At 38.3% G+C, this 25,331-nt stretch overlaps 1 protein-coding gene across 21 annotated transcripts in view; it reads right to left on the reverse strand.

Moving 5' to 3' along the window:
* Positions 1-25,331, reverse strand: part of DMD (dystrophin) — a 2,312,475-nt gene that overhangs the window by 201,440 nt on the left and 2,085,704 nt on the right. For all 21 annotated transcript variants that reach the window (XM_054251383.2, XM_035288503.3, XM_054251382.2 and 18 more), the window contains one exon: positions 16,099-16,159. In XM_054251383.2, coding sequence (XP_054107358.2) covers positions 16,099-16,159 — 61 coding nt within the window. The remainder of the gene's footprint in view (positions 1-16,098; positions 16,160-25,331) is intronic.

Genomic DNA, 25,331 nt, shown 5'->3' on the forward strand with positions numbered 1-25,331 from the left:
AACTTCCATCTCAACATTGAGCTGCTCCCTTTCAGCATATACATCTTTTTAAACAATACATTCAAGGACTTGGAATATAATTGGCAATTTTGTTGATGATGAATGAGGCTGACCAATATAATGATGCCTTCACTACTTTATAATGCTTTCAGTAAAAAGAAATGGCTTGATAACTAAGAGTATATGAAATAGGAGTTAGACAAACAGCTCTAAGGTCCTTGATAATAAAGCACTTTTTAAAAGATATCATAAGATGATATTTCCTCCTACGGAAAAAAAAAAAACAAACCAAAAAAACTATATGTGAACAAATATCGGCTCTCTTGTATCAACATCAGGCATTCATGCAATAAAATATTTTTTATATGTCTGGTAATGATATCTAATGTTTAACAGAGAAAGGCAGAAACCAGTTGAGTGTAACTAAGTGCTAAACTTGAAGTCTTTTCTTCCCTACTGGATGCCACTACAGCTCTGCCTCAATATACGTCTTAGAATGAATTCCAACATTTTTCAAGATCCAACCTGATTCTAACTTTTTTCAAGATCTATGAAGACAGTGGTCCCCAACCTTTCTGGCACCAGGGATGAGTTTTGTGGAAGACAGCTTTTCCACAGACCAGGAGGCAGGGGGAGGGGGGATGGTTTTGAATTGAAACTCTTCCACCTAAGATCATCAGGTATTAGATTCTCATAAGAAGGTTGCAACCTAGATCCCTCGCATTCATAGTTCACAATAGGGCTTGTGCCCCTAAGATAATCTAATGCCACCACTGATCTGACAGAAGGCAGAGCTCAGGTGGTAATGCTCACTTGCTCATCACTCACCTTCTGCTGTACTAGTTCATGGTCCAGAGGCTGGGGATCCCTCTGTAAAGACACAGGCTTACATGTATTCACTGAACAATGTTGGTTCCTAGACGCAGCTTGTGAGTTTTGATAGAAAGATCATTTTAAGACATCTTCCTAAGATATCCTTACAGTTTTGGTAATAGGAGCTGCTGAACGAATATATTCACTTAAAAATGCTTTCTTCAAAATAGTAACTTTCAAAGATTTACAGTTTATAGCATAATCTAGCCAGGCAATCAACCCCCTCAAGCATTTTTTCCTGCTCTCAACAAACTGAAATATAGAAAATAAATGAATGGCTAAAACTGCTTCCAAATATAACTTAATAACAGTAATACCAGTGGGGCTATCTAGGAAAAAAAACACATGGAACTTCTTTATCTGTTACTGTCTACTTTTTAAAACTTATTTATTTGTTTCTACATGCAGTCTTGCTGTATTGTTCAGGCTGGTCTCAAACTCCTGGACTCAAATGATCGTCCTGCCTTGGCTTCCCAGAGTGTTGGGACTGCAGGCATAAGCCGCTGTGCCTTGCCATCTATTTTTTTTAATATGCATATCGGGATCACAGCTATTGGGATCATAGCTCAGTTTCCAGTGCTTAATCATCAAAATCAAAACAAATTATCAAGTATTTATTATTATTTATATATATGAGATATATAATGCATGCTAGGGATGATGCAAACATGCATAAGACACAAGTGTTGTCAGAGTTTACAGCTTAATTAAAGAGGCAAGGGACCTGAACTTTAACAAAATATTTCAAGAGTTAAACAAGAAAGAAAACCTGGGGCCTTAGCTGGAAAGTTATAGAGGCCCTTGCTATTTATAGGATCTACTTTAACAAAAGGTTAAAAAATTAATTATTGATTATATAATTTTAAATGTAGAAATGTATAACTGTTATATCACTTCCCAATCCTGACCCTGGCGTTTTCTTAGACTTGTGATTTCTTAGAACTTGGGACAACATGTTAAGGAAAAATATGTGGGCTTGCTCATCCTCCCTTTTTTCCCTCTTGTTGATTGCAAAGAATATTTTTAAACTAAAACACAAATTGTATAAGTATAACATTTGGATCTCACATCAGACTCACACAAATCCTACATTCTTATCTAGTACCAATCTTTATTAATGATCGAAAGAATTATAGGGAAGTGCTGGGCACAGATAGAACATTATTTCCCTGAAGAATTTGAAATAATCAGACAGGTCTTTCCAAAACATCCCTGTTGCTTCCCATTATGATGTACTTTGGTTTCATATTAACAGATATGTTTTTAAAAATTTATACAGAAACAGTGAAAGAAAATAATTTCAGTCTCAAAAGTTTTCTATTTTATAATCTGTTAATTACAAAAATAGAAAAATGCCCATGTGGCTATGCCCTATTCTCCAGCCAGCCATGACTCATAAATCCAAAAATTTCAGGTTTATTTACCATAAGCTATCTAGTCAGGCCAGGTATACCCTACTAAACTCATTTTATAGATAGGGACTTTCAGGTACCTTTCCTCTAGTTAACCACTATTAACAAGATAAACAAGAAGGTCTGGAGGTCATTAACATGTGGTCTACTAAGGTCATTCATTCCCTTCACATACCCTGGGGAGTAAGTCACAGACCTGCTGTTAACACCCCTTTTTTCTCTTTCTTTTTCTCTTCCTCATCCTCTTTTTGTCTCTCCACATATTACATATATTATATATGTTATGTGTATGTATGTATGTGTACATATATATGAATAAAATGTACACAAATTGTTTTTAATTGGATGCATAAAGATATTTCCAACTTGAACTTTTGCTGTGCCTGCTCAGCCCCTGCTGCTCTATCTGGGGTTCATTCTTCTCTATTATTTGATTTTTTTGGCAGAAAAGTTCTTGAAGTATTGATATAAGAGTGAGAAAAAAAATCTAGACTTTATTAGATAAAGCACTTATATTTATATAGTAACACAGGGTGCCTACACTTTCAGATAGAGATTTTTCTTTCTCTTTCTTTCTTTCTTTCTTTCTTTCTTTTTTTTTTTGACAGTCTTGCTCCAGAGTGCAGTGGCACAAACACGGTTTGCTATAGCCTCAACTTTTAACCCTCTGGGCTTCAAGCAATCCTCCTGCCTCAGCATCCTGAGACCACAGACACATGCCACTATGCCAGGCTTTTTTTTTTTTTTTTTTTTTTTTTGTAGAGACAAGGTATTGTTTTGTTGCTCAGGCTGGCTTCGAATGACTGGCTCAAGTGTTTCTTCCACTTTAACTCCCCAAAGGGCTAGGATTACACACTTGAGACACTATGCTCAGCTATATTCAGACAGAAATTTTTCTTAATCTTCAGCAAATAGAAGCCATTATTTATCTTCAAAAACATATTAATTGCCCAGATTAGTTTTGTGATTTTGAGTCATTACAAGAGAAAGTATGAGAAATATTTCTTTTACACTATGTAGTTATAATAATAAAAAATAAATAATATCATTCTGCAATAAGATGAAACGTTCTGCATGTAATTCTTGGGCAGACCCAATGCTCAAGGCTTGGGGAAGTTGTGACTTACATACAAAGACCATATATATTTGCCAAGTAAAGCTAGAACCATAGGCCTCTGGCTTAAGAGAAGGATTAGACTTGATCTGTTCTGGAAGGAGGGGGTGGTGTCAAATTCAAGGACATGCACAAATGTTACAAAGGTTCCTTCAGAGCTCTTCTTGTCCATCTAAACTGACCAGGTCCTAGCTTTCAAAAAGTCTTACAATTGAGAGTATGAAGAGAAATACATTCTATGATATCTATTAAGTATGGTCTTGGCCATACTCTCTATCTTAGGGAAGCCCTGATGGAGGTAGTCGAATGTGACATAGAAATCCTTTGCTTTTCTACTTCATTGGTCTATATGTTTGTTTTGGTACCAGTATCATGCTGTTTTGGTTACTGCGGCCTTGTTGTGTAGTTTGAAGTCAGGTAGCCTGATGCCTCTAGCTCTGTTCTTTTTGCTTAGGATTCTCTTGGCTATACAGAGTCTTCTTTAATTCCACATGAAATTTAAAATAGGTTTTTTTCCCCTAACTGTGAAGGATGTCAATGGTAGTTTGATGGGGATAGCATTGAATCTATAAATTACTTTGGGCAGTATAACCATTTTCACAATATTGATTCTTTCTACCTATGAGAGGCCTCAGAAATAACACCACACATATACAACTGTCTGATAATCAACAAACCTGACAAAAATGAGCAATGGGGAAAGGGTCTCCTAGTCAGTAACTGGTGCTGGGAAAACTGGCTAGCCATATGCGGAAAACAGAAATTTGACTCCTCCCATGTGCCCTATAAAAAAATTAACTCAAGATGGATTAAAGACTTAAATGTAAAACCCAAAGCTATACAAACTCTAGAAGAAAATCTAGGCTCTCATCTGAAGGCTCTAGAAGAAGAAAATAAAATAAAAGAAAAAGAAAAGGAAAACTTAGGCAATACCATTCAGGACATAGGTACGGACAAAGACTTCATGACAAAAACACCAAGAGCAATGGCAACAAAAACAAAATTGACAAATGAAATCTAATTAAACTAAAGAGTTTCTACAGAGCAAAAGAAACTATCATCAAAGTGAACAGGCAACCTACAGAATGGGATAAAATATTTTTCAATCCACCCATCTGACAATGTTGTAATATCCAGAATTTACAAGCAACTTAAACATATTCAGAAAAAGACAACCCCATCAAAAAGTGGGCAAAGGATATGAATAGACACTTCTCAAAAGAAGACATTTACATGACCAACAAACATATGAAGAAAAGCTCAACATCACTGATCATCAGAAAAATGCAAATCAAAACCATAATGAGATACCATCTCATGCCAGTCAGAATGGCAATTATTAAAACGTCAGGAAACAACAGATGATGGTAAAGTTGTGGAGAAATAGGAACACTTTTGCATTGCTGGTGGGAGTGTAGATTAGTTCAGCCATTGTGGAAGACATATGGCAATTCCTCAAGGATCTAGAACCAGAAATATCATTTGACCCAGCAATCCCATTACTGGGTATATACCCAAAGAAATACAAATCATTCTACTATAAAGACACACGTACACATATGTTTACTGCAGCACTATTTACAATAGCAAAGACATAAAACCAACCCAAATGCCCATCAATGATAGACTGGATAAAGAAACTGTAGCACATATACACCATGGAATACTATGCAGCCATAAAACAGAATGACATCATGTCCTTTGCAGGGGCATGAATGGAGCTGGAAGCCATTGTCCTCAGCAAACTAACACAGGAACAGAAAAGAAAACACTGCATGCTCTCACTCATAAGTGGGAGTTGAACAATGAGAACACATGGATACAGAGAGGTGAACAACACACACCAGGGCCTGATGGGGGGTGGAGGTTGAAGGAAGGGAACTTAGAGGATGGGCCAATAGGTGCAGCAAACCACCTATTGTAACAAACCTGCACGTTCTGTCCATGTATCCCGTTTTTAATTTTTTTAGAAGAAATAAAGAAAAAAAAGAGGGTAGATCTCATTTTAAATGATTTAGACCAGGGTAAAACATTAAAACAATATAAAAAAAAGAAAATAAATACTTTGCTTTCTCAACCTACACGAGGTAGAAGAGTGCTTACATCAGGGCTGGCCAAGTTTTTGTTTCATTTTGCTTTTTATTCCCCTTTATTGCCCAAAGCAGCAAAGACTAACGTAGATCTCTGAAAGACAGGGGTAACGGAGTGACTTCATTGTGCAAATGGGCCAAGAAAAACCCACCTAACAGTGCAGGGAAGGACTAATAGAGTAGTTTTGCTGATGCCCAAGATGGCAGCCTCACAGTGGTGGATTGGCCACACCTAGTTATACAAATGGCCAGTTTTTAAGCAAAAGTATTAGAAAGTTGAAACAGCTGGAAGCAATAGCTGAGATGATATTGTTTTATTTGATTTATTTTTATTTGTATAAATTTATGAGGTACAAGGGCAGTTTTGTTACGGGGACATATTGCATAGTGGTGAACCTGAACTTTTAGTGTACCCATCACCAAAATAATGCACATTGTACCCAATAAGTAGTTTCTCATCATCCATCCCTCTCCCAGCATACTGCCCTCTGAATCTCCAATGTCTATCATTGTGATGATGAGAATTTTAAGTATCAATTCTCCTCGCTCCCCTTTATTAGAGTGACTTGGATAAGCCTCCAACTTTTTTGAATCTCAGCCCTTCCTCTCTCTCTCTCTTTCTCTCTCTCTCTCTCTCTCTCTCTCTCTCTCTCTCTCTCTCTCTCTCTCTCTTTCTTTTTCTTTCTTTCTTATGGAGTGTTACTCTACCACTTAGGCTGGAGTGCAGTGGTGCAATCTCAGCTCACTGCAACCACTGCCTCCCTGGTTCAAGGGGATTCCCCACCCCAGCTTCATGAGTAGCTGGGACCACAGGTGCATGCCACCACATTCAGCTGTTTTGTATTTTTGGTAGAGACAGGGTTTCGCCATGTTTTTCCCAGGCTGATCTTGAACTGCTGAGCTCAAGTAATCCACCCACCTTGGCCTCCCAAAGTGCTGGGATTACAGGAGTGAGCCACAATGCCTGGCCGATAGCAGTTTTTTTCTTTATTGCATAATAACTGGAATTGTTACAAGAATTAAATGGGAAGGGATAAATAAAGCATTTAGTGTGACATTTAGCACACAGTAGACACACATTAAACTTTGCTTTTCTTCCTGTCTAGGAGATTATATGGACTTAACTATGAGACACACTGTTTACAGGAAACTCATGACCAAGAAACAGCGACCAAACCAAAAGGAGAGAAAACAACAAAATGATTCCTTCTAAAGCAGCAAAGAAGCACATTAAAAATGACACATTGCACTGACCATCTGACATGCAATAGCTTTGGGGACCAAGATGGATGGGGATACGATCAGAAAGTAAAACAGAAAAAAGCAGTTGAAAGTTTCAGGAAGAGCAGTGAGGCTTCTCAGTTTCATCCCCCGGGAGTTAATGATATCACAGAAGATGCGATCATTTGCTGAATGCCGACAGTGGGCTAAATCTCATCTACGATCTGCTCTTAGAAGCTTTCCAGAGTCAATATCCAGAGATATTGTTTTTCTATCTTGTACAAGGGTTTAAAAAATTTGCAACATGACTGTACTGATTTATACAATGCATTCGCAGTCTATTTCTTTAAAAAAGAATATGCACAGAGAGAGTTAACGTGTTAACATTTTTCCTGAAAAATGTATCTAATTCATTCTTCCTATTCCCTACTCCCCCCCACTCTATTCCGTGAAATGAAGGAGGGGGAGACTGAACCGGATTCGGAGTTTTCCCACTGAGAAAGGGGCATTTTCTGCAACCAGGTCAGTGTTCAAAGGACTAATGCTCTAAGGAAATTATCCAAAGGGGAGAGGCAGTTCAGGGTTATTAAGTTATTTTAAAACATTGCCTGGGCTGTTGCTGCTGACCTTTGTGAAGGGAACAGGATGCTGCTTCCCAGGGGAACAGAATAAGAAGCAATTAGAAAAGCCTAGGAGAGGCTCGGGAATGTTTGGGAATTAACACATACCCCAAATTACGTGGGAACTCTAAGAATGAAAATAAACTAATGTGATTAGGGACATATTTGGGTTCTAGAAAATATTCTAAAAATGCAGCTCACACTGGCTGTATCTCTATGAGTGTTTTCCTAAAAGCCCCAACAGTCTATATCTAATAGAGGTCAATTAGTCTCCAATCCAGTTTCAGAGGAGGGAAGGAAAGCCAATTAACATTTCTTAAGTAATATTCCTTGTGTGTTATAAAGTAGAATGGGTGTCAGGTTAAGCAAATGGTTCAAATTGACAGAGTTAGGGTACGATACAGCTGTTTCAAATGCAGATTTATTTGATGTGACTACTTTTTTTTTAACACGTGATTATGTTTAAGAAAGTTAGAAAAAGAAAATGGGAAAATAGATGAAATAATTCACTACTCTTCTTTTGGAGAAAGCAACCTGAATATGTTCTATGCTCATTCTCACATTTCCAAAAGTGCCACGAATGAGGCAGGGAACACCTATGCTATACCATGCGTATTATAATAGAGGATTATTTTGCCTGTACACATATTATATTTTAGCTGCCACAGGTGTAGGTATATGTATATATGTTGCCACCTTTCCACATTCCATATGCCATATAGAATGCTACAACATTTTTCTGCTAAATAAACACATATCATTGATGACATTCTGTTAAGACTCAGTGGCTACAATATCCTGGCCCCAAAAGTGGTTTCTATCCACAATGCTCAGTGAGAAGCAGTAGATGATCAATTTAAGGCTCTATTAACCACTGGAAAACCAGAAGAAGCCTCATGAATGATATTTAGAAAAAACAGGCTGGGCGCGGTGGCTCATGCCTGTAATCCCAGCACTTTGGGAAGCCAAGGTGGGCAGATTACAAGATCAGGAGTTCAAGACCAGCCTGGCCAATATGGTGAAACCCCATTTCTACTAAAAATACAAAAATTAGCCAGGAGTGGTTGTGGGCACCTGTAGTCCCCAGTCAGGAGGGTGAGGCAGGAGAATTGCTTGAACCCGGGAGGCGGAGGTTGCAGTGAGCCAAGATTGTGCCACTGCACTCTAGCCTGGGTGACAGAACCAGACTCCATCTCAAAAAAAAAAAAAAAAAAGACCACTGTTCTCCTGAAACAAAACTAGAGCTGAGAGTGATCTGAGGCATTATCTACTTCAACCTTCTCATTGAGGTTGAGCTAAGTTATACTCCTTATCATATTGATAGATAAAGACAGAACATAATCTAGAACTCAGAATTCATACACTCATGTTAAGAACTGTCTCTTAGACACCAAACTGTAGGCGATATGAGAAATTGTCAAACACTCAGCATGCTCTCTAACACTAAAGTTCACATCTACAGGGTGTGAGAAATGTATTTGAGTGGTAAATCTAAACTGACACACAAATACTAGATGATTTTTTTGAAGGTAAAATGAGTCAGTGGATGGAAAAGCACATAGAATTACTGACATATGTTCATTAATTCATTCAAATATTTACTGAGTACCTGTTATCTGTAAGGCACTATGCTAGAAAAAGAGATACAACACATATCCTCTTGTAGTCTGTTATTTCAGTCAAGGTGATACAAATCAGCTTATGAAACTACAAAAAAGGATGTGAGGTTTTTTCATGAACCTATGAGACACAGATGATATCAACAACTACGTCTCCCAACAAGATCTACAAAACCAAAGGCAACACTCAGTACTCCGTACAACACTACGACACCCCCTTTCACTTTCTTTCAGTTAATATCTTAACCTAAATTGTTTTCATGATTATATCATCAATTATGTATTACCAACTATTTCTTCACTGTGGTTCCAGAGCTTAATGAGACTCAGGTAATGTGACCTTTAAAACCATCAAATGGCAGAGGAGAAAGCTCAGCAGAGAAGATTGACCGCTGGGTTATCTTTGTGTACTAAAGCCTTTTGAAAAGTCACAGCATCAGGCTTTTGGCAGTGATTTCAGAAATTTAACTACCCCGAGATATTCACCAGCATCCTCAAAGCTCAAATTAGACAGCTGATTTTCTGTTGCATCCACTTCTTATCATCAATAGTGCTAAACAGTTAAGTAAAACATTTAATATTATTTGTCCTTTCTATCCTGATAAGATTGATCGTGCAATAAGAATCCTCAAGGGCAATATGAAGATTCATTTTCACTTCTCTGGAAAATGATCACAAACAATTTCTGTTTCAAAGTCAACATTCAGAGAATGTTAGTACTGGAAATGACCTGTGATATCATGTCATTCCACTTCCTTAAATGACAGAAGGAGAAACTGAGGCCCACAGAATATAAGCAATTTCTCATTGGTCAAATATTAACAGCTAGGTGACAATAAAGCTGGAACTAGAGTTCAAGTCTTGTGATACCTAGTTTATTTAAAATTTCCCCCATTTAATGTTGTCTTAACTGCTAAAAGGTATAGTTTGAAGGAAAATATACATAAGAAGGATCTTACCAGAAACAGCACCAAATTATATACTACATGAAGTGTTCATATTGTATGAAATGTAATGACAAAATTCAACCAATTTTCAAACCCAATGTCAGAAGACTTTCATTCTTACAATAGTGAGGTGTCTGGAATAACAAATGAAGACATGTTTTCTATGTTGATACCATACTCCAGTTTCTTTTTAATAAGAGCCCATCTCACTGTCAGAAGATGTATCTACTACAAACCAGCCAACACAGGGATATTTAATATGCTGATTGCTGCTAAGGCTAAGATGTAGTTAGGCACTGCTCCCCACTCTGTATATAAATATAGATACTGAAATAGAGATCAATATTCTGAAGGATCAAATCAACCAACCAAAACTTGAATTGGAGGAATGCCTGCACCAATAGGGGCTAGAGCAAGAATGAAAGCAAGATATGCTTTAAGCATGGGACATATTTGGAATCTGAAAAATTGCCATTAAAGTAGTAATAGAGGCAATATAGTAGGGGGCATGGGGAGGTGGTGTCAAGACTCAGATGCTACTGGAGTTAGGGGAACACTGGTACTAAAAATCATAGCGCAATCCATGAGTTCAAACCAGAACGTAGACCAACAGGATACAGAAAGCCACAAATACCAAAAGGTAAATCTAGACAGATGGCCACAGTTCCATGCAGAGAGTCAAATACTTGTACTAATAGTTATAGGTATGGTAAGTCATAAGAAGACAGGAGAGTCAGAACCCAAATCAGCAATTTTGTCAGCACATACAGCCATAGTAATAAGAAATGTTGACTGAAGCAACTGTCAACTTCATCCATTAAGGTTTGCAATTTGCTAAGTATCACATTTTGCTAAGCAGGAAACAGCAGAAAGTTGTGAGTACCTCAGATGCAGTAAATGGCTGTGGAAACATGCCTAAGATCAAGAGTGAAGAGAAGGGTTGATCAAGGTCATCAGGCAACATATACAGAAATGTATATACAACGTCAAAAATTAGCAGCAGGAAAATATAAACACTCCTTTGGACACGAGTTGCTTCTTGAGCAATGCATGTAAGAAAAGCCAAACAGCAAGTTCCCAAGAACCCCATTTTTCACTCTTCTGTGAAGGGCTTCAGAGATATTTAGAAAGGTAACCTGATGAAATGCATTACTACTGATTGAGTCAGCAGGTTTACTCCTGAGTTTCATTAGTGAATTCTTCCCAATATTTAGCAACCACAGCGTCTTTGAAGGAGGAAGGGACCAGCTTGTCTAAAAATCAAATCCTTCCTCAGGGACAGCTGGCAGAAATATAAGGTCAAACACTTCAGCTGGTATTACAGAAAAGTAACAGAAAACCGGCCTTCAGCTAGAACTAATATATGTAGAAGAGGTTATAACCTCAATTGATCTCACCATTTCTGTACCAGTGGGAGTCAGCAAATAACATTTACTTTCTTCTGAGTGAGTAGAAACCAGAGACAATGCTAACAACTTTCATAACCAATATTTGGGCCAGTCTGGTCACATCCCAAAGAAGGTATAACAGAGCTGGAAGAGATCCAGGGAAAACCAACTGAGATAATCAAGGGGAAAGCTTATCTTTCAGTCAAGGACAGACTAAAAAGGATTAGAATTTCTCAGACTGGGAAGATGCAAATGAAAAGCATTAGTTGGGGGATGTGAGGCTAAAGTCGACTCTGGATAAATATAAATGTCTTTAGTGAATTTCAAAGAATTTAATTGGTGCCATTCCTTGAGGTGAAAGGATACTGATTAAAGAGAAATTAAAATGCCTTTATTTATATGGGCATTTATGGAATATATTATTATTATTATTATTGAGATGGAGTCTTGCTCTGTCACCCAGGCTGGTGTGCAGTGGCATGATCTTGGCTCACTGCAACAGCTGCCTCCCAGGTTCAAGCAATTCTCTTGCATCAACCTCTTGAGTAACTGGGACTAAAGGCACGTGCCACCACTTCTAGCTAATTTTTGTGTTTTTAGTAGAGATGGAGTTTCACCATGCTAGCCAGGATGGTCTTGATCTCTTGACCTTGTGATCTGCCTGCCTCAGTTTCCCAGAGTGCTGGGATTACAGGCATGAGCCACCACTCCCGGCCAAGGAACATACTATTATTAAGACAAAGCTGAAGTGGGAAACAAGAAAAGTTGGACATCATTGGATAAACTCACTGCCAGTTGATTTACAATGCATTCTTAAGAAGTGGTCATGATGTATCCGAATTTTTTACGTAAAATGTACTAGATTACCTGACAAAACAACCATTGGTATCTTCATCTGGGACACAGTTCTGAGCTAGATGCCCTGTTGGTCTGAGCCAGTGTGATATTTCTTATGCTTTTATTATGACATCTATGCTGGAACATCCTGCATGCATGTTTGGGATTCCTAAATTCTTTTGACAGTCCAGAACACAGAAGAATAATTCTACAACTCATTAAGAAAGCAAGAGAGTCCCAGCTCTTGGCTCTGTTTGATTTACCCATATGGGAGTATGCAACATAAAAAGGTGAAAGAAAGCCTAACGAATGCAGCAGCTGGTTAAAGGCTATTATATTGAAATTTTCATGAGTTTGACAGTAGGCCAAAAAACTACAAAATGGTAGAGAGTAGAAAAGGCAGTTGAAACAGGTTGAACATTGTTGGTGATTATTTTTTCAGTGGCAATGAAAGCTGTAATCAAATAACCTGAAAGAGATACTGGCAGGAATAAGGGAGCCCCAAGGGAGAGGAAATATGAAAACTGTAACAGTGATGTATGCTGTGGAGTAATAAACTAGAGAAACATGTAGTTTGAAGTATCAAAATCAAGGTTCTTAGCATCATATGAAAAGCTGATGTCAGGATGCAGGCATAAACACTGCCTGATTTGCAAACTAGAGCAAAAGATGTTAATGACTGAAAACCTCAAGAATGAGTGCACCATTCAACCAACAGGAACTGTGCTCTTGGTATAGAAACCTCCTGTTATGTGGGCGATCCCTTTATCCCAGCATTGAAAAGAAAAAGTTATAAAGCATTGCAAACAAGTCCGAGAAGACACCTGGTTTTGCAGCTGGGCATCTGTGGTAAAAACTCTTGACTGGAAGTCAAGACAAACAAGAAAGAGGGAAAATGAGGACTGGCTGAAGAATTGTCACTGTAAACTTATTTTTATTATTTTTAGACCAATACGGCATCTCAGATTATGAGTGGCATTAGGAAGTGAAGAAAGTCCACTGAACCTTGTACATCAAATTAATTTGGTTTCAACAGAACATTTTAGATAACAGTAATGGCCAGTAAGACACAAATGTCATTAATCATCTGCTTACTGACAATGTTCATTTTATAAACATGTGTTTTCCCTATATTACAGTTTAACATTTTACACTTATATTTGAGAAATTATATTATCTGGAATTTCAAACAGATTATAATTGTAGAGAAAATTGCTCTCCATAACATTTCAGAGATATGTTAGAGAAATTATGTTATTTTCTCATTCCAAGGAACTGATTATTTCAAAGGCTTTTAAGGTCTGGATACTCAACTTTCTGCAAATTTGGCCTGCCTATTGTTCTGTCTCTCTTATCATGAGCCAGGAGGAATAATAGTCCTAAATTATATACCAAGATTTGAGCTTTTTCAAGAAGTGCCTGGTGAAATTGGAGTGGGTTTATGGGGCATATCTAAAGCTAATTAAACAGTGGAAAAATGAAATTCCTATTTTTTAAAAGGAATTTACATTATGTTAAGTAAAATAATACATTTTAAAAATAAAGATATTATTGAACAAAAGCTGAGATCTTAGGTTTTTAAGTTTGGACAAGACAACTGAATGAGTCATACTCATTAAGTCTTAGAGCTAAACAGATCTTAGATATCATCTAGCCCAACTCTGTATTTTATAAATTAGAAACCAGGGTTTGGCTCGGCACAGCGACTCATGCCTGTAATCCCAGCACTTTGGGAGGCCAACATGGGTGGAACACCTGAGATCAGGAGTTTGAGACCAGCCTGACCAATATGGTGAAGCCCCATCTCTAATAAAAATACAAAAATTAGCTGGGCATGGTGGCAGGTACCTGCAGTCCCAGCTACTAGGGAAGATGAGACAGAATTGCTTGAACCTGGGAGGCAGAGGATGCAGTGAGCTGAGATCACACCACTGCACTCCAGCCTGGGTGACAGAGTGAGAATGTCTCAAAAAAAAAGGAAGAAAGAAAGAAACCAAGGTTTTTTATAGGTTAAGTGACTTGCCTAAAGCCATACAATTCACTAATGAAAGAGCCTCTAAGACTAGACTGGAGGACTAAAATTGAAAGTTTTCTTATTCATAGATCTGTGCCCTTATCAATACCATCACCATCGTCTTCAGGTGCATGAATGAGCATTGAATGTTTTAGGATATGTAGCTGCTCTCTAATTCCACTGAGAAACAGCAAGAGACTAAAACACAGAAAGGAATTACAGCTTTTCTGTAATTTGTTTCTTTTTAATTTTTTAGTTGGAGTTCACTTCCATTCACCAACAGCAAAGTACTGGGATCTCTTGTAGTAGACGTAGCATCAGGGAGAAGAAGATGAATATTCAGGGAAAGAACGATGGAACTGGGGAGACACTAGGAATCCATGTGAGACCTCTAGTGAGCCCCAAACAAATAGACACTTGAAGAATAATAGCTTAAAGTTGTCTTAAATTCTTCAGTGATTCTAAAACCTTATATATGAGAAGAGAAGAAGAATATTTCAGCTCACAAAGGAACTGGATAAAAGTGAGAGTTTTATGAATTGGTAGAAGAAGTAGCAGGTCTTACATACCTTAGTCAGAAACAAAAATTTGTGAGGACAAAAACACTGATGTAGAAAATCACTGTGTGTAGAATTTGAAGAAAATTGTTCCATAAAATATACAGTGGATATAAGATAATACAGTGGATGTCTAAATCAATAAATTATTTAATAAAACATGTGACTTAAATAGGTATTTAAAATGTCTAATTTTGAGTGAGTAAACGAATGAACTAAATATAATAAAAATAATAAAATAAATTAAAAAAATAAGAAAACCAAAAAGGCAGAATGAAAGCATACTAAGAAAGAATTTTTAAAGTTAAGAGATACCTCATCTGGAAAAATTTAATAAGACAAATGGTAAACCATTTTCTAAAGGATGGATCCCTTCTGAAAGAGTCAAAAGACTACCTTCACTCCCATTTTTCTGAGTTAACAAAATAGAGGCACAAAATCAAATTTCTTCAGGACTGTAGTAATGAAGATCTAGGACTGCTGTTATTGCTTTAGAATTGAATTAAGAAGAATTGATGGGCAGTGAAAGAATAAAAACAGATTCGATAAAAGATGGCAGGTGGAAAAAATGGGAAAACATATAATATTTTTAGTAGGACTCATAGCAGAAGCAAGTTCAAAGACTTCAGATGGTAGTGAAGACTATTTTATGAACTCAGTAAATTTTAATTGTTGAGGTTTCCAATTCAAAGTTAAATTTCAGTTAACAGTTACTCTACTGTACAATGGAGGAGAGACTGGAAAGGTATCATCACTCAGTATCTTCTCTCCTCCATGTTGACCCAATGTATTGTCATTTATATTTCACTCAAAATCTTACAGAAGGTGCTTTCAAGCACCGTATTCTTTTGACTGGCACAATGCTTCCAGAAAACAGTACCATCGTGTTTTTTTAGGTGGCAAACACCGAGTGTTACATATCAAGAATGAACAACTAAGCCCCACAAATCGAGGACTGCTGCTTTCTGCCTTTCGGAACCATGAAATATTCATTCACCCAAAACAGTTGTGTACATATAACCAGAGAAATCATCTATCTTTGTCTGAAGAAGAAATGTGGGAAAACCCCTAAATAAATGAAATTGTTCTTGCAAAGATTGACTCCCACTATCAATAAAATTATCTGGAGCTTTTTGTTCCATTGTGAAAAACCTGCCCCCCTCTGTCACAAAACATACCATATATCCTGCATTAAATAAACTTTTCTTAAAAATGGTTCCCTATTGCATCAGCAAATTTACAATGCTAATTTTAGAATAAGTTTATCATCCAAGCTTCCTCAGGAAAAAAAAATAAATAGGTATTGTAGGCCAGGCTAATGTTGCATTTTAAAAATAAACCCACTTGTGAATGTACAGATTAGTCACAATAAATGCTCCTTTAAAAATGCGATACTTCCAACTTACTTGATATAGTAGGGCACTTTGTTTGGCGAGATGGCTCTCTCCCAGGGACCCTGGACAGAAGCTGAAAAGCAGAGAGGAAAAAAAAAGAAAGACAAGGAGGTCAAATTCATCGCCAACAGGAAAGACAACATTAATCTCCAGAATTACAATTTTACACTGGTATTGGTCTGTTTGCTCAGCTGCCCATGAAGACGGGACGGATTAACCTGCTGTTCTGAAATTTCTGTCCTAATCTAAGTGAAATTGAACTCATTCAGGCACAAAGATAAATGCAAAGGAAAAAAAAAACGCAAACCTTTCCATTGCTAAACCTATAGAACAGATAAGAAACTGAATGAGTAGACAGATGGGGTTTCTTGTATGTGTTTCCATTGAGTGCTTTTCTTATAATACCTCCTGTTGCTGGTTCTCAATCTCTTTTAGTATTTGATTGACTGGATTTTATTAATTCAGTAGGTGAAATACCCCTGTGTGATATGTTTACATTCTAAGTTACTGAAGCTAAAGTAATATGCTTATCATTCTGGTATGCTTGTTTTTGTCTTTATTGGTTTAAAGAGAATCCACATTCATTTACCAAGACAGGCTTAATTTGGTGCCTTAAAATGTCTGCTGACTAGTGTGATCTTATCAGAAAAGGTGACCAAAAGTGAGGGAATGGCTACTGATCTCAGAGTGTAATAAGACTTTTGTTATGAGTGATGAATCCTATAGGTGAAATTTCATGTCACATACTAGGAATTTGTTTTATTATGACTTGGCTGTGTATTGGTCAAATGAATGATCTTTGCATTGTTTTTTTTCTTCAGGCTTAAGTTGCAGGATTTTTTTCCTAAAGCTGAATCTCTACAAATAACTTTTATATACTGTTTGATCCGATGCTTTTTCTTTCTTTCTTTAAGACAAAATAATCTTGTTTAGGAGGCACTATAGCATTTCCTCAACAATATCATCTTCCTCCCGAATACAGTTTTAAGACACTGGAGCTTTAAGATACACAGAATAATAACAGAAATAGGAATATAAGAAGCATTCTTATTAACATCTAGCAATTTCATGTGTCTATATGTTTTTCCCTGAATTTTCATTCTGCTAATAATTTGAAGCACAGCTGATGCTGACCATTATTTCCTCCTATGAAAAACTCCCTTTTAAATTAGTCTCACAGTAAATTCATGCTGCAGTGTATTGAGATGTAAGAAAATGTCAAAGCTAATATATCCTTGACTATACTGTATAATATGAAAGAATAGCTTCTAATAAAAGTTAACTTCGCCCACTGCCAGACAATTTAAGGGTAATGAAACTCCAGCTTCTTTGTTTTATATAAAGTAATAAGAGGGATCAAATAACCCAACCTTTAACCAGACATGCTATTTTGTACCTTGGAGATATGTGATTTAAATGATACAGGAAATTGATTCGTATTTAGCCACTAATTATACTTTTTTATTTTGGCATATGGAGAATTTTAATATGGAGAAAAAAGACATTTAGTTTCTGTTTTGAAGTAGTCCCTGACATTCAATTTCTCTCTGTCCTTTCTCTATTCCTTTCTTTTCCTTCCTCCTGCCTTCCCTGCTTCCCCGTCCATCTTTGCCTTTCTCATTCTCTTCCAAACTCTCCTCTTTTCCTTTTTTCTTCTGTAGGATACAGCTCTCCTGTGGAAAGAAGTTCACAGAGGAAATAAGATCTGATTTTAAAACATGGGCTAAGACCAGACATGGTGGCTCACACCTGTAATCCCAGGACTTTTGGAGGCTGAGGCAGGCGGATCACCTGAAGTCATGAGTTCGAGACCAGCCTGGCCAACACGGCAAAACCCCATCTCTACTAAAAAAAAAAAAAAAAAAAAAGCCAGGCGTGGTGGCGGATGCCTGGAATCCCAGCTACTTGGGAGGCTGACATAGGAGAATCACTTGAACCCAGAAGGTGAAGGATGTAGTGAGCTAAGATCACACCACTGCACTCCAGCCTGGGCAACAAGACTGAAACTCTGTCTCAAAAATAAATAAATAAATAAATAAATAAGTAAATAACATGGGCTAGACTTCCTGACCTACCTTGTCAGAGTTTGTTGTTATGGAAATGTAAAAAAGCTAGCCCTCTATAGCAGGAAACATGGTGGAGAGCCAGAAATTATAGCTCCTGGCTGCTCAGTGTACCTTCTTCTTAAAATATCAGCATCATAAAAGAAAGAAGAGAACTCCAGAGAGCTTTTGGTCCAGCCCTCACTGGCTATGAATGCCAAGCCTGTGAATACCTAAACTGAGAAAAGAATGGCTATTTTTTCCTTAAAGGTGTCTATGGGCTGAGGCCTTGCAATTTCTCTTATTATACCTTACTACTTTTTTATTTTTTAATCATTCTAGTGGTCCAGAAATTCTAATTTGGAGGATAGTAGACCATCCTCTGATAGCAGAAGAATCACTTTCGATTTCCTACACTATTCTCAGGCGTCTCTCAGAAAGAAGTATGATAGAGAGGGTTGCTGGCTGTCTGGCCCGGCTTAGGGGCTTTCGGCCTGAAAGAAAAGACCTCCAAGCAGTGAGAGACAGAGGAAAATTGTTGTTGCCTGGCTGAGCTAATGGGAAGACCTACATAGGGTATCTAGATTTGACTTTATATTTTTACATTAAAAGGGAAAAAATTCCAATTAAATGTCAGAGAATTTATCAGAATATGTTTGAACTAAATCACTGAAAATATTTTAAAAGAATTTTAAAAAATCATACATTCTAGATCAATATGAAATTTCAAGCTTTTGTAATTGTAGTTAGTGTTCATTTGATTCCCTTATTAAAAAAATGCTTTTTGTCTTTATGTGTAGCCATCAAATAGGCCCAATGGTGAGATTCAGTGTATGTGTTTTTCCCGAAAGATGTTTTTTCCCTTTGATTCACAGTTTCTAAATTCACCTAAGCAAGTGCTTTGCAGTCATCGTTTGAAACCCTGCAATTTTATACTCAAAATGTCCTTGACACAATAAAAAAAAGGAAAATAACAACAGCCTCCACTCATTCCTTCACTGCCCCATCATAACCACATACACACACACACTGGAATGACCTGCTTTAGAAATATCACACAATTGGATGATAGTTCCATGCAATTGGGTTCAGTGCTCCTTCTCAAGAGATTCTTAAGGGCTGTCGGCAATTTCATTTTGAGGCTGCCAGATGACTCTGGTATCACATCTATTCAAAAGTTGATCAAATATGTGGTAGTGCTCATAAGTGTGCCACAGAATTTTTTCATTTCTTGTAGTAGTACTGACGCCAACAACAGCTGTTTCTTATCTCAGTGTACCAGCAGAAGCTTGTCATTCTTCATAACGCTAGCCTACGTAATAGACACACACATATTTTATGCCTGATGTGTCCATTTTTAGTAGCCCATCAAAAGCAGATTTATCGGCAAATAGTTTTTTATATGACACCGGGTTGTCCTTTGGTATTTTCTTATACAGATGTGTCTATAACCACGATGTGTAATTCCAGCGCAGCTTTGTGATTCAGATTCTTGAATGTAAAAATCATCCATTAGCATATGGCACCAGCATCATGGGGTATTGTCTACTGAATTTAAATAGCAAACTACACATGCATTTATTTATTGCAAAACCAACCTCTGAATTTTCCCATGTGTTACAGATACAACATGTTATTAAGAGCAAGAAAGAGTAGGAATTCTACCTTCAAAAGCTTTTCCTCCCTTGAGGGATAGTATTCAATATTGTGCCCAAGGTAGTTTTGAAAACCACAAGCACCGGCCACCGTATTTAGGGAAAGTTTTTATTTAAACCATTTTTAAACGCATGATGAACAGAATGTGCCAAGTGATGCACCCTGGTGTTAAGCCATATTTTAATCAACACAGTGACCTAACCAGAAAATTAAAAAGAATGCTAATGTTATTTTAAGACATGCCAAAAGAGCACTCTCTGGAATTCCAACCCAAACGCATTCATTTGTCTTTCTACTTTTCTCATATTTGGTGCATTTGGAGTTTGATAACAGGTGGGTCAAAAAACTGGGGACAAGGCCAGGCACAGTGGCTCACATCTGTAATCCCAGCACTTGGGGAGGCTGAAGCAGACATATCACGAGGTCAGGAGTTTGAGACCAGCCTGACCAACATGGAGAAACCCAGTTTCTACTGAAAATATAAAAATTAACTGGGCGTGGTGGCATGCACCTGTAATCCTAGCTACTCAGGAAGGTGAGGCAGGAGAATTACTTGAACCCGGGAGATGGAGGTTGCAATGAGCAGAGATCATGCCACTGCACTCCAGTCTGAGTGACAGAGTGAAACTCCATCTCAAAAAAAAAAAAAAGGAAGCAGTTTAGATAAATAATCAATATAGCATTCACTGGAAGTAAAATAGAAAACTCACCTCTGGGGTTTAACAAAAGGCATTAGGGCAGATCTACTAGCCACTGGCACTTAGCTCCTCAGAAGTACTCAAATTCTGGTAATGGTTTTATGGATATATTCCATATTGATGCAATGAACAATGTTTCTTAATCTTTTCCCCACCATCTCTGCACCCCACACCCTGGGAATCTTTTTAGACATTTTTTTTTTACTAGTTGTTTCATCTCTCATAAAATTTTAATACCATAGATATACTGTATGTCTGTTTATGGATTATGTGTATCTGTGCTTTACACATAAAAAGAGTAAGATTTTTTTTCATTATCAAGTAAACAATTTTCACCCTCTTGGGAACAGCATCACTCTCATTAAGAATGCTTGATCTAGAGGAAGTGAGGGGGAAGGTGGGAGGTGGAGAAAGGAACAAGGAGTTATTAAAAACAACTTATGTACGTGAAACATGACCTAAACTAGCTCATTTCATACTCATAATGACCTGTGAGGTAGGTATTGTCATTTTCATTTTGCAGATGTTGAAGCATCACATGAGATCACATGAGATCAAATGAGTTAGTAAGGTCGTAAATTAGATCCTAATTTTGGTTTATTACTCAAGATATTATCAGATAGATGATCCAGGAAATAAAGGAGAAAAAAATAGTGCATTTCTACCACGTGCCCTGCACTGTATGTTATCTAATGTAATTCTCTCAAGCACCCTGTGAAATCATGCTATTCTATTATTACAGATGAAGAAACCAAGGCTCAGAAACATTCAGTAAACTAATCCAGGTCACGCACCTAGTACAGAGGGCAATCAGGATTACAACTAAGTTTGTTTAGTCTTCAAACTTCACTCTATTTTATCATGTGTGGTACATAACTGATAATAAATATTTGCCAAAAAACCAAGTAAATACAAAAATCTTAAAAAGGATTATTACATCATCTACTCCAAGTTTGCTACATTATATCTGGTATCTCCATTTACTCTCTACATCATTTCCACCAAGTGGTTTTCCAGGAGATGCATGAACAACTTTATTGCCATAATATTATGGAGGAGCTTTTTTGAATTTTCCATAGCTTTAGTGAGGATTAGAAACAGCTTCCTTTTACTGTGGTAAAAAATTGCCTTCCTGTCATCTGTAGTCATCTGTAATCTACACCGTAGCTCCTGCTTTAAATGTCCCCAATAAATTATCTGATCAGTTCCAGAGATGCTAATTTCAAAAGAGCTAAGATGTAGTTTATTTTCACCTAATGAAGACAAAAACAGAGCCCCAGTTCCCAATGAAAACACAAGGTAACTAACATCACTTCACTCGTTATGCAACGTTTCGTTACAGAGCACCTCCTTTGCGTTAGGCATTGTACAAAGTGCTGGCACTGTTGCAGTAAATAAGACAGACACAGTTCCTGCTACTTTGCTCTTAATTTTAGTCTCTGGGCATATCTTTCAACGAGCACATCTGCCACCACAGCATTAAAATCAATAAACTGATATTTACTGAACACACACTATGTGCTCAGCTCCATGCTAGGTATTTGCAGGTAGGGGTGGGTTGAGGAAAGAAGTCCTAACATGCACCACCCCCTTAAGGGCCTTATTATTCAAATGGGATCAGGCTTCACAAGAACATATATTACAACGGGACTGTATCGTCAGGGTCCTGGCAGAAAACGGATGGCATAATCAAGTTGGCTAAGTTGAAGAGACTAGTAGATGAGCAGTTTACAAAGGTGTTTGTTAAAAGGGAGCCATCGAGCATGTGCATAGGGTCGTGTGACAGGATCTTTGGTCAAGGGAAGTAGGTAGGGAGGGAGTCAGGGGAATAAGCATTCCAACCTCATTCTCCGTTTCCTACCGTCTCCCACCATGATGCTGCCCTCGCTGAGTCCAGCCTGAAGCTAGGAGAGCTGGGGATTCCATTCATGCAGCCCACACAGGTCAACCTCACAAGACCAAGGGTGAGGCAGGGAAGTGTGGAGAGTGAATGCAGAGGGACAAAGTGTAGACACTTTTTCATGCTGCTGTTATGGCAATAGACTCACAACCATCTGCAGGTTCTCCCTAGCTTCTCAGCTAATCTAGTGTAGCACAAATAGATTAATTTCTCCAAAGTACTATTTGGAGCACATTGCTCTTACTCAAAAACCTTCTATATTTTATAAATGAATTTTAAACCACTCATACAAAATAAGCTATAAACTAATTTTAAAGTTCCTTCCTTTGGTATCCAAGAACCGTTACATCCTGACTTTTCCTCACTTTTTAATCCCAGTTCTTCTTTACATGACCTTAATGCCTTTATTTGTCCTTGCTTTCAGACCCCTGTGCACAGTGACAGAGACAGCTGCCTCTATTATACCCAGTCTCCTTCATCTTTAGTAACAGAATTCCCTCCTTCTTTCCTTCCTTTTTCTTTCTTGCCTTCCTTCCTTCTTTCCTTCCTTCCTCTTTCTTTCCTCTCTTCCTTTCTCTTTCTCTCCTTCCTTCCCTCCCTCCTTCCCTCTCTTCCTCCCTTCCTTTCTCTTTCTCTCCTTCCCTTCCTCCCTTCCTCCCTTTCTTTCTCTCCTTCCCTCCTCCCTTTCTCTTTCTCTTCTTCCCGCCTCCCTTTCTCTTTCTCTTCTTCCCGCCTCCCTTTCTCTTTCTCTTCTTCCCTCCTTCATTTCTCTTTCTCTCCTTCCCTCCTTCCTTTCTCTTTCTCTCCTTCCCTCCTTCCCTCCCTCCCTCCCTCCCTTCCTTCATTCCTTCCTTCCTTCCTGATGGAGTCTCACTGTGTCGCCAGACTGGAGTGCAGTGGTGCAATCTCAAGTCACTGCAACCTCCGCCTCCAGGTTCAAGCAATTCTCCTGCCTCAGCCTCCCAAGTAGCTGGGTCTACAAGCGTGCGCCACCACACCCAGCTAATTTCTGTATTTTTAGTAGAGACAGGGTTTCACCATGTTGGCCAGGATGGTCTTGATCTTTTGACTTTGTGATCTGCCTGCCTTGGCCTACCCAGGTGCTGGGATTATAGGCATGAGCCACTGCGTCTGGCCTAGTAACAGATTTTGTAACTGTTTGATGCAGCAATGTTCCCAAGGACTCTGTATGTCAACTGAGGGTATTTATGTGAGGCTTCTGGGAAAGTTCTTTAAAGGTGGCTGACCAAATAGAGAGGCAGCTTTTGCACTTTTCCCATTCCTCTTCCTGCCTGGAACACAGATGTGATGATGGGCATAGCTATAGTAATCAGGAGAATGGAAGCTGTCTAGTTGCAATCCCCCAGAAATTGATGAGAAAAGAAGGTGTGTGGTTCCAGGCACAGTGGCTCACACCTGTAATCCCAGCATTTTGGGAGGCCAAGGCAGGTGGATCATTTGAGGTCAGAAATTCAAAACCAGCCTGGCCAACATGGCAAAACCCTGTCTCTACTAAAAATTCAAAAATCAGCCAGGCACGGTGGCACATGCTTATAGTTTCAGCTACTTGGGAGGCTGAGGCTGGAGAATTGCTTGAACCTAGAAGGCTGAGGTTGCAGTGAGCCAAGATCATGCCACTGCACCCCAGCCTGGATGATAGAGTGAGACTCATCCCCCCCTCAAAGAAAAAAAAAACAAAAAACAAAAAGAAGATGATGAGTGTAAGCAGTTTTGGTGGCAATTGAAGGGAGCAGTGGTAGAGGAGTTGGGAAGTAAGGCAGAAAGGTAAGAAAGCCGATAAAGGATGCATTGCAGCTGGGGTCACCAGGGGCTCAGAGCAGTTAGGTGCTTCAGGGCAGAGCACTCTTTAGAGTTATCCCACTCGAGGGATGAGGGAACTGGGTTATTTATCTACTACTGCTTGAGGGCTGCTCCTGGAGTATGGAGGGGGTAGTCACTAAATCCCTGGCATTTCTGGCCTGCTCCTTGTGCTGATGAGCAGGACCCAGTATCCAGCAACGGCCTAAAATCAGAGTTGCAGGTCTTTGTAGATGAAAGTCTAGGTTTGGTGTTTGTGGGTATGGCGAATGCCAGAGGGTATATGGGCAGGGTTCTGACTGTGGCTGAGAAGAAAGATATGAGAAGTTTGAGTTCTGATGAAAAGAAGTCACCATTCCTGCTTATCTCTGAATTTCTATACAAGAAACATTAAACCCCTCCATTAAGCCATTGTTTAATTAGGTGCAGCCAAGCCTGCTTCTAATCGAAATATTCCAGCCCCATCTCCACTAGCAAACCATCTATGGCTGCTCATATGATTCTTGGCTCAGTTTGGATACTGTTCCTTACATCATGCCTTTCATTCTTCTTTTTTTAATTTTCCTTCCTTCCTTTTTTTTTTTTTTTTTGAGACGGAGTCTTGCTCTGTTGCCAGACTGGAATGCAGGGGCGCTATCTTGGCTCACTGCTGCAACCCCACCTCCCGGAATGAAGCGATTCTCCTGTCTCAGCCTCTGGAGTAGCTGAGACTACAGGTGCGCACCACCATGCCCAGCTAATTTTTGTATTTTTAGTAGAGACAGGTTTCATCATTTAGGCTAGGATGGTCTCTATCTCTTGATCTCGTGATCCACCCTCCTTAGCTTCCCAAAGTGCTGGGATTACAGGTGTGAGCCACCACACCCGACCCTTCTTTTTTCTTTGATTTTCAATAATAGTTATTTTTATTTTTGACTACAAAACCAATATCATGATTGTAGAAAATCACCCAGAAGAAAATTCAAATCCCCTGTAACCCTCTGTATTCCCAGTAATCAGCTATAACTTAATGTTTTCATATAAACACACGTTTACTTTGTGAGATGCAGATCATATTATAGGCAAAGGTTTTTACACTGCCTTTTTTCTCTCAAAATATATTATGGGAAATATAATATGAAAACATTTTCT

Source organism: Callithrix jacchus, chromosome X (assembly GCF_049354715.1).
Source record: "Callithrix jacchus isolate 240 chromosome X, calJac240_pri, whole genome shotgun sequence".
Classification (NCBI taxonomy): domain Eukaryota; kingdom Metazoa; phylum Chordata; class Mammalia; order Primates; family Cebidae; genus Callithrix; species Callithrix jacchus.